Source organism: Pogonomyrmex barbatus, unplaced genomic scaffold (genome assembly GCF_055798465.1).
Source record: "Pogonomyrmex barbatus isolate J1 unplaced genomic scaffold, ASM5579846v1 scaffold10, whole genome shotgun sequence".
Classification (NCBI taxonomy): Eukaryota; Metazoa; Arthropoda; class Insecta; order Hymenoptera; family Formicidae; genus Pogonomyrmex; species Pogonomyrmex barbatus.
In genome coordinates, this window is record NW_028297099.1 from 224,805 (window position 1) to 235,425 (window position 10,621).

The 10,621-nt window shown below is 28.9% G+C and overlaps 2 protein-coding genes across 4 annotated transcripts; one reads left to right on the forward strand and one right to left on the reverse strand.

Annotated features, from left to right (window-relative positions):
• The first annotated feature begins 1,446 nt into the window (after positions 1-1,446).
• Positions 1,447-5,222, forward strand: PRAS40 (Proline-rich Akt substrate 40 kDa). Of its 3 annotated transcripts, none has more exons than XM_011638916.3 (8): positions 1,447-1,957; positions 2,671-2,844; positions 3,594-3,717; positions 3,865-4,009; positions 4,092-4,302; positions 4,415-4,571; positions 4,638-4,789; positions 4,947-5,222. In XM_011638916.3, the coding sequence occupies exons 1-8, from the start codon at positions 1,835-1,837 to the stop codon at positions 5,067-5,069; spliced, it is 1,209 nt and encodes a 402-aa protein (XP_011637218.2). In that variant the 5' UTR covers positions 1,447-1,834; the 3' UTR covers positions 5,070-5,222. The 3 variants fall into 3 exon arrangements, with proteins under 3 accessions (XP_011637218.2, XP_011637216.2, XP_011637217.2); XM_011638914.3 differs by having other exon boundaries at positions 1,478-1,957; positions 3,829-4,009; XM_011638915.2 differs by having other exon boundaries at positions 1,495-1,957; positions 3,829-4,009; positions 4,650-4,789.
• Positions 5,223-7,488: 2,266 nt separating this feature from the next.
• eIF3m (eukaryotic translation initiation factor 3 subunit M) lies at positions 7,489-10,094 on the reverse strand. Its single transcript, XM_011638917.2, has 7 exons — positions 9,935-10,094; positions 9,549-9,728; positions 9,374-9,468; positions 9,068-9,286; positions 8,539-8,807; positions 8,308-8,451; positions 7,489-8,013 (listed from the first exon to the last, which is right to left on the reverse strand). The coding sequence occupies exons 1-7, from the start codon at positions 9,977-9,979 to the stop codon at positions 7,790-7,792; spliced, it is 1,176 nt and encodes a 391-aa protein (XP_011637219.1). The 5' UTR covers positions 9,980-10,094; the 3' UTR covers positions 7,489-7,789.
• Positions 10,095-10,621: the final 527 nt, after the last annotated feature.

A 10,621-nucleotide genomic window follows, 5' to 3' on the forward strand; every position in this document is an offset into this window, starting at 1 on the left:
CTCTGAGAATAGATAATTCGGCGAAATCCAAATAGAAATATATTACCGAAAAAAATGTGATCATGAGAATCATGACGATATAATCGCCACAACATAAATCAATTTTATAATATAAAATCTTTGTAATAAGAAAAAATAACTTCAAAAAAATTTCAAGCATTTATAAGACATTAAACAGTAAATATAAATTTAAAAACAGATATATAATATTTATATATAATATTATTAATTATTGTGCATTAGCGTCCGACTTTCTAATCTACAAATTTTCTATAAATTTAATATTTAATGAATACTATTTTCTAAACAGTGAATACTTATAATTTTATTTTTGCATATCTCAAGTACTATGTATTAAAATATATAAACAATATCAATGAAACACTGAAATTTACTCTAAGAAATTTTCTATTTTCATACTTACTAATTAATATTTTATGATGTTCAAAATTACCGCTACTGTTTGAACTTCGTTTGCCCTACACTGCTTGTACTGACTCTAAATCCAGTGCAGCCAGTTCAGTGAACTCGCACTAAGTTCTGTCGCACTGAAATAACAAACAGTATCATTGTCATTTCAGGGAATCAATCATGTAACTTTACGTGAAATTTTTCATTTTTCACTTTTTACTTTTCATTTTTCACACCTTGACATTTTACGTGAAACTTTTCACGTACAGCGATTATGTATGTAGCTTGGATGCGTGGAAAGTGAAATCATGAAACATAGTTTTCATAGGTTTTATAGCTAATGAAAATTATTTTATTGGTACAGTATTATATATATCTTTTAATAACCAATTGTATATGTACTACGTACACTTAATCCTAACGCAGCCCTAATCTTCTCTAATTCCGAAGCATATAATTAATTTATTAATTCCCTAGATTGCCGCCTTTCCGCCATCAAGGTACATGGCGAAAAAGTTCACGTGAAAAATTTCATATTTTCACGTTTGAGAGAGTTACATGATCCCGTAAAATCGTACATGAGTGTAAGTTCACGTGAAACTTTTCACATTTCCGCCCTAGGGGAAAAGTTATGATTGACCCCCAGAAATAGAAAACGCTTTAGTGTACACTTCTTGCACTACTTCAGGAAGTTCTGGGAATAAAAAACAAATCTATATTCATGTGCATTCTATCGATATATCTGCGGATTAATAAAATTTTCGAATTTTTTGTATAACAATAAATCGCAAATTTTGTCTCAATCATATGATTGAGACAAAAATGTGTGTGTGTGTATGTGTGTGTGTGTATATATATATATATATATATATAATGTGTGAATAGAACGGGCGGGGAGGGGGAGGTAAGAATCAGAATTCTTTCTTTACGTTTTTCCTATCGATCGCAAAAAGCAATCGAAGTTTTTTTTTTAAAAAAAGAGAAAGAAAATAGTCACAATGATAACGGTTGATTGCTTGACTCACTATTTGTTTCCTTTTTCTTTGTGGACAATTATATCAAAGACAAATGATTTATCAAACGCGCGCGCGAAAGAACGCGCGCGCGCGTGTATGCATGCACGATATTTACTTGGATAACTATTTCAATAGCCTATACTTTATCTGATTGCAAGCGTACGGTAAAATCCTCAATATTTCCATTTTGACGAATAAGACAGTTCATACAAATTCATAGTAATGATATTCGTTCGATCAAAGTTGTAAATCTCAAAAAGAAAGTAGAATTGTCGAAGCTGCACCTGAACAAAGTGCATAGTTCGTGGTGTTAGACTACGCATTTTCGATCTTGGAAAAAGAAAAAAAGAAACGCTGCCCTTTCTGATCTTCACACTGTGCGTGTATTGTTCACCAATTGTTGAAAGATGCATGTTACCTGCAAATGCTTAAATGTATCCATTAGGTCCAGAAGTACTGAATTACAACGGATCGATATCGCCAACGTCGAATTGACCGACCTCGAGCGTGCCGATGTCTTTTTTCGTGAGGTAAAATGCAAGATTTTCTTTCTCTTTCCACCTTTTCTTCACGATATATAAATACGATTAAATTTTTAAACAAGAAATACAAAGGAAAGTCATCCGCTGAGATTCCATAAAAATGTTATACATTATATTTGATGTACCCCGGTCGAATCATTGTCATCCCTCTCCTCCATTTGTTTTACTTGCTTAATTGTAAAATTAAAGCCAGTATGAGTGTAGAGTACAATTTTTTTACATTATATATAGATTTAAAAATATATCTTTTCAGACAGGGTTATCACACACACACACACACACACACACACACACACAAATTTTAATTCTCACAGTGCAATGATAATCTGATGCTTCATGATAACATTTTTTTTTGTTTTGGAATACTAAAACGATCTAATCGTATTCATCTTCGATCTCTCATTTATCTCTCTTGATTTGTATATAAGATACTTGATCTCATAATCATGCAAAAATTCATTAATGACTAAAATTTAACAATTAATATAGCATTGCTGGTTAATCAATAAATAGAAACTATGTTATATCTAAAAACTATATAATCTTTTTAACAGATTTTTCTTTTTTTCTTTTTTAAATAAAATCTGCACGTGTGATCTCATCATTGTACAGATGCTTATATAATTGTAAAATGCAAAAAATTAAATCAAGACATAATATAACAATAATTAATTAATAATCATCGATTTTATCTTTGGCAGGATCTAGCAAATGTACCAGAACTTGAAACTATTACTAAAGAACAACCTGGTTTAATGGAAATAAGAAATGTCGGATCATGGATTGTACACCGTTGTTATAATTGCTCAATGTATACTCATGCGGTTCATAGAGAATACGGCGCTGCTTTGGTTCTCATTAATAATAATATTGTTGTAAGTTTCATATGTATATGTATATATGTATATTACAAAATTTTTCTTTGCTACTACTTAAATAGTTTTTCTTTGCAACTATTTAAATAGTTTTAATGATATTAACCAAAACAATCTTTTCACATGTATCACATAGATATAATTTAGTTTAATGTCAGCTTATTTTTTCTATGTTTTTACTGATACAACAAACTACAATTGATTACACTCAATGGATATGTTATCTTTTTCATAAAAATAAATAATAATATACAATATATTTATAATATATATATAATATAAAACAACAAATTGTACATTTATTAATATCATATAGATAATTATTCTTGATAAAAACAGTTGCTTGTCTCGTCAGATTGTCATGGAAAAAGTGCTACATAACAAACAAGTATTGTGCAAGTTGTATTAAATAATACTTGATTTAAACATCTTTGAAAAGGTACATCCATTGATTACAGTGTAATCAATTGTAGTTTGTGTCAGTAAAAACATAGAAAAAATAGGCTGACATTAAACTAAATTATATCTATGTGGTACATGTGAAAAGATTGTTTTGGTCACAACTATTGTCTGCTAAGTATTATACAACTATGATATTAATAAATATCAAAGAAAAATTTTGTGATACGCATATATGATACACATATTTTGTGAACTTATAACAATATTGTGCATTATTATTTATTTTTATGGGTTTGTTAATCTCTAAATAATTGCCTGATATGAGAAAAAGTAATTATGCATTTCAGTTATCTTCCGAAGAAATAAATAAATTGAAATCCAATCCAGATTATAGTCCAGTGTTTAGGATAGTAATTAATCACAGTTTGGAAGATCTTGATGATTATCTACAACAGCCTAATAAATTTTCTGGTAAGTGGTACAGTATATATGTACATACACACATGTATGTATGTATATATATATATATTTATATGTATATATATTTACAATGCTATATATTGCATTCTTTTATTTATCTAGTGTCACAATTACCTAACACAGTCCAAATGGCCCTAGATGCATTACAACGACAATTAGAAGAAGCTGTACAACGTCAAACAACGGCGCTAGAAGATAAGATACGTACGTTTACTGCTGAACAGTATCAATTGTTAGAACAATTTCGTGAAAGAGCACACAATGAACACAGACTGTTATCAAAGTATGTTTCTTAATAGATGGATTATCTTACAAGTATGTGCATATTACTATAATATTAATAATCATTTTTTTATTGTAATTAGATTAGTGTGTAGAGGAGATGAGACAAATAGAGTAACGAATAATATAGAAACTCCACCGACAACTCCTGATAGCTTTAAAAGTACCTTGACTACCTCTGCAACTGATTCAGTGACTCCAAAATCCAATATAATAATCAATGATACAAAAATACTCAGCCCAAACATTAAACATGAGACAATCACTAAATCCTCTTCTAAAAGTATTACTAACGTAAGTATTAAAATGTATTAAAATTTCTTTAGGTATTATTTGATCTATAAATGACTTTATTGCAATTATTCATTATCATAATGATAATAATAATATTAATGATACTCAACAGAATGAAATTTTGAGAAAAAAAGATCCATTGTACATTTGTACCAAGGAATCTGCTACCTTCGATACGGAAGCGTTGTTTCCTTTTGAAGGAATGGAAGATACAGATGCAGCCAATCAACAACTTCTATGGTCTTCGGAAGAAGGATCTGATACCGATGGTATACCAAATTTTTTTTTGATAATATAGTGTATTTAGATTATCAGCATTCATATCAACATATCAGTAATCTGCTCAGATTCAAGTCAAAATGAAGGGATTCATATGCTAAAAAGTCAACGGGATGGTCATTCCACGTTAGCAAAATCGTTGCCTGTCACTGTGCCTGTTTTCCCTTCTATTGTTCGTCGTGCGATACAGGATCAAGACGATGACCAGGTAAAACTATACAATTCTTAATTTTTTCATATTTCTCTCTATTATATAAGATTTTCTCATACATTTTCTTTTTATTTCTGTTTCTTTTTTATTGCGCTATTACTTTATTGAAATTCACTCAAAATCAAGAATACCATTATATATATTATAATTACAGTTGCCGAGTGATCCGCTAGATCCACACAATATTCGAGCTTCGATTAAAGCATTAGCTAAAAGTGTCCATGGTGATACAGTATTTGGAGATTTACCACGTCCCAGATTTTCGACACAGATCTGATTTATCAAATTTGATGAGAGAAGTTCGACTCAACATTTCTCAATTTTTTTATATATATCATAGTCCTAATCATCCGTCATTTGTCTTTCATACAAAAGTTATAAAATATGTATAAATATGGCTTAGAATAAATATAATCAGTTATGCAGAGAAGCACAGAATATTTTATGTATTTTATAAAAATTCGAGAACAATGCCTTAATTCAAGTTTCGGCTATATTCAAATTTACTAAATATATAATGATACAGATACTTCAAGAAATGAAATATGTGCTAACTAAACGGGTTATATTAATAGAAGTGAAAAGATTATTTAAATAGATTAAAAACAAATTAAATATTCATAATTGACACTTAAATTTACATGTGCGAAATTTAAAGTTACCTAGTATAGTAATTCGAAATTTTATAATTCATTCCGATAAATGTTTCTGTATACACAGATCATTATTAAAAAGTACTATGCAATAGACCGAATCTTTTATTGTGTAATTGAAATAATGAACATATTGACTGCATTCAGAAAACACAAGAGTTGAATAATAATTAGGTAATTCGCCAATGTAATTAGACTAAATGTAAAGATCAATAATCATTAACCGCTCATTGATTGCTTTATTTCGCTGAATCCATTGCAACGCAGTAATCTGTCGTAATCGTTGTGCTATTATACTGTGATGATCATAAACTGTAACGCAGGCGCACATGCACGCATACACATACATGTACGCGCGCGCGTACAATTCGCAAATTGCGAATTGTAAAAATGTTAATTTTACATGTGCATATGTACACACGCGTGCGATGTGTGCATGTGTGCGTGTGTGTGTGTGTGTGTGTGTGTGTGTGTGTGTGAGAGAGAGAGAGAGATACTTTACAAAAAGATTACATAATTAATGTGATAGAGACAAACACATGTGTCAATATACGTATAAGAAAGTTTAAAAAAAATCATAATTTTTTTATACAAAAATTAAAATCTAAAGCATATCATTATCATATGTTTCTTATAATATCGCATATTTTATTATTAAATAACTTTAATAACTTTAATATTTTCGCAATTTATTTAATATACTGATTGAATAATTATTATTGCAATGTGTGAGAAAAAATAAAGTTTTCTATAAATATATAATGGACTGGATATAATTATATGCGATTTCTGCTTTTGATAAAAATGAAATATCTCGTTTTATTATTGTTATCAAATCTGTTAATCTTCAAAGATATAGTGTTGATTTAAATTTACTCACATCACACGAGATATCTATAAAAATATTACTACAGTTATATGAAACTTAAAAATATATTTCCTGACTTTTCTTTCAACATATGTATGCAATGTTTAAGATTCCCGATCATTCAACTAATAGCGAATTCCATTCACTGCATTACACTGAGTTAATGCATACTAAATGCTGATATACAATGAAATTATTGAAATGTAAAAATACATAAACACTTCAAAATGCTTATATAAATAGTCAACAATGAATTTGTCATTATTTAGCTGAAGATGAATTAATAATTTCATTATTAAGGAAGTGATTATGCTACTACATTTAGATATTTCATTATGTAGCAATCTTTAATGTGCATTGACCTGGTATAGTGTAGTGAATGGAAATCGACTAAGAACTCTGTCTTGACAATAGTTACACAACGTCGCGGTAAAAATTAAAAGCTGTCATCCTTATTCATCTTAGCCTTGTTTATCTTTATATAAGTGATCTGATAACATTTTTTATTGTACCTTAGTGTCCACGATAGGTGATTTAAGATTTAAGCTTTAAGAAATAAGAAATTGACCAATTATAATTGAATATGAAAAGAATAATCGACTATGATTGGTCAATTTCTTACGGTTTAAAAATTAAATACTTATTGTGGACCGACTAATTTCATTATGTGCTTAATCGTGCAAATGTGACTTGTTTCGTACTTACCAAATTCGTAAAAATGGATGGCAGCTAAAGTTACCTTTGAATTTTATATATAAAAATATAGTTTTCACTTCCTTCAACAGCTTGAATCGTGTTCTATCTGAACAGGCTTCATTTCATATGCCTTTTACAATTAATTGACTATCAGGAAGGAAAGAATAGTAGCCATCCATTTTCCGAAGTAAATCTTAAAGCCGTCTCAAGTGCTTTTTTTAGTCAAATATCTCTTTGCAAATTAGGTGCAATAAATATTACTGTCATTTCTCGTCTCTGATGTCATGATTCCAATATAGCCACGGTGACTACTCGAGAGAGCTCTAATACCAATTTGTATATTCCTTACAAAATATGTAATATCTAATTATTAGGCATATATTCCAATATGCTATAAATGTGTACACAAGCCTCCGCGATATGTGCACGTATGGACATAAATATAGCATGAAAATAGACAAAACTGGCAACATTAATCATTTTGATCCAATTTTTTAATAGATTTCATATATTGTGATAAATTTAAATTTATTTCATAAAAATAATTTAATGATATAAAGGGGTTAATATTAACGAATCATATTTAAACTTTTGTAAAATTTTCTCTTGATAGCTCTGTGCTATACAAGTATAATATTGTAGTACATGATTACCATGAATCTTTAGTTACTTTACTCATTTATTAGCTAGGTTTGTAAATTTCCATTATATCCGGGAAAAACTTTTACTTACTCTCTACACTAATGAATAATTGCGTATATTTATGTAACTTTGATACTGTCAGTGAGCAAGAGTAGCTTTGTTCTTTACTGCAAGTTCCATTTGTGCAGCAGCTACGGTTTTCATACCATCCTGCACAGCCGAGAGATTAGCTTTCCACGATACGAGTAAATCTCGCAATTGCATCCATTGTGGACGACCAAATGTTCTATGCATTGTGCTCGAAATTAATACTTTACGGCCGGCCTGATCCATACGTGCTCTCACAAGCTTAGTTTTCAAAACTAAAATAGATGATGATTAAAACGATATCACTTGAGTATCTCGTGAGAATATTATATGCTGTCATAGTATTTCGCGTTTTTTATACGAATCTGTTCTCAAATATCAAAATTATGTCGAATATCTCGATAACTTGATAAAAATATACCTTTATCAAGTCAGTACCGATTCACTTAATATACCCTGTTAAAAACTAGTTTCCACTAAAATGACCAATAATGAAAACTATATTGTTCGTACAGGGCGTTAATTCGTCATTTATTGCAAATAAAAGATTTTAAAAAGTAAAAACGTACCATCAATTATGAAGCTTTCTACTTCAGATTCACCAATCTGCAATTCTTCTTGTATTGTATCAAAAGACATTTCTGGATTTGTTTCTGCAAGTTGCATAAATGTCAGTAATCTCATCTTTTTCATATTTTGCTCATGATTTAATCCTGTAAATGAAAAAGAAAATATGACAAATCTTTTTTGTTCAAATAAAGTCGGTATTTTACATTATTTATGTTAGATTAGATATGTACCAAGTTGATGCTCAACAAATTCTCTATGATGTTGATAGAAGTGTAAATACGCTGGTAATTTATCTTGCACAAATACAAGAAGTAAATCATGTATCAATTCACCCTCCAAAAATCTCACAGGTTTCAAAGCTAAAAGTGGATCTAACAAAAATGTATTTGGATCCGCTAACGCAGCTAATATACAACGTTGGGCATCTTCTCTAGCTGCGGAAGCATTTTCTGCTGTATAAGTTCCCAATAACTCCACCATAACAGCTGCTGCTTGCTCTCTAAAACATTTTTTTATACAAATATTATATAGACAATATATCTAGGAGAAAAAAAATACTCGTACTTAAAATTATTTCTATGTACAAAAATAATTCTGTATATAAAAATGTTTTATCTTAATTTCATATATATATATTAGATTTGTTTCATTTTATATAAACTATTAGACATATCTTAATATTATTTAATATTGCTAAAAAAAATGCACATGGCCATCTGCAAAAAGAAAAACAAAGATGAAAAAAACATAAGACATTACCCCTGTTTGCAGTTCAAAAGAACTTCATGTAACAGACGCAATAATTTTTGCATCTGTTCATTCGATGGAGGAAAGGAAGCAAATTGTTGTTTTAATTGATCTATTCCACTGTACACAGCTTTTACTTGATCAACATTGCGAGCTATTTGTACCAAATGGTAATAAACATGATATCTCATTGGAGAATCATCAGCAAGAGATTGGAATAATAGCCATAAACTGTAAACAAATATTGTTTGTTAATATTAAAAAAATATATAATATTATAATGATTATATAATGATTTTATGAAAGTTAACATATTACGCTTTTAAGCAAACTAATCCAAGCTTATAACCAGGTGCTTTTACAAGTTTTTCACAGAATGCCAAAATTAAATTTTCAGCACGTTCTGTAGGAATCTAAAATAAAATATTATACAATAAAATTATTTAGTTGATATCTATAGTAATAATAAAAATATTAAAAATTCTAAACTTGCCAAAATCATGATAGATACGATGTCATTCAACACAGTTTCTATTTCACTTTCATTTCCTTCTTTGAAACACGCTTCACATACGCCGATAATCTTGTGCAAATCATCTTCTATACCTTTGGGAGATTTCTCTTCGCTAATTTCTGCACCAAGGCTTTTAAAATATACTCTGAGTTCCTGCGCCTAATATTTAAGAATTACTATATACTTTCCTAATTATTGTTGCTTAATCAAAATATGTTTTAAAATGTTTCTAATATATATACATTCAGAAAAAACTTAATATTACGAGATATTTCGAAGATTTTTTATACGTATGTATATGCCAGAAAGTATATTTTTAGAAAAATAGACGGCCTATCATTTAAATTTAAATTTTACAAATTTACCTGGTCATCTAAGGGCAATTCCATGAAAATGGGTGGCACTTGCATTTTGATAAACGATACCACGTTTCACCGTGTTCAAGTTCAATCGGTAAAGACCAGAGATACAGTATACACGGGAGTAAAACTAATATCATGGTTTCCTACAACACGAAAAAGACGGAGACACTCGAAAGTGGGGGTTAACGTAACCAATCAGAAAACGCCATGGCACTGACTTCCGCAGAAGTTCTGATCGTTCCATCAGCAACTTTTATAAATATTTTATGTAAAATTAAATAGTTGGTCAACCAGTAATAAGCAATTAATTAATTGCAATTAATTAATTTAATAAACAATAGCAATAAACGTAACAATTAATTAATTTAATAAACAATACAACAAATTGATCTAATTTATCATATTTATTACATATTAATATTATTATTACATATTAATATTATTTATTGCATATTAATATTACTATTACATATTAATATTATTTATTACATATTAATATTAATATTACTAATTTGTATTCAAATTTTCAAGTCTTTATGGCAATATAACTTCAACATAAATTTACATTTTTTATTCTTTATAATCGTCGAGACGAAAGAAATTAATAATTTTTTAAACAGAATTTAAAGAAAGAAAAGTTATTTATACTAATATAAATTTTATTTCAGATTATTTCGCTGATCCAGCAAT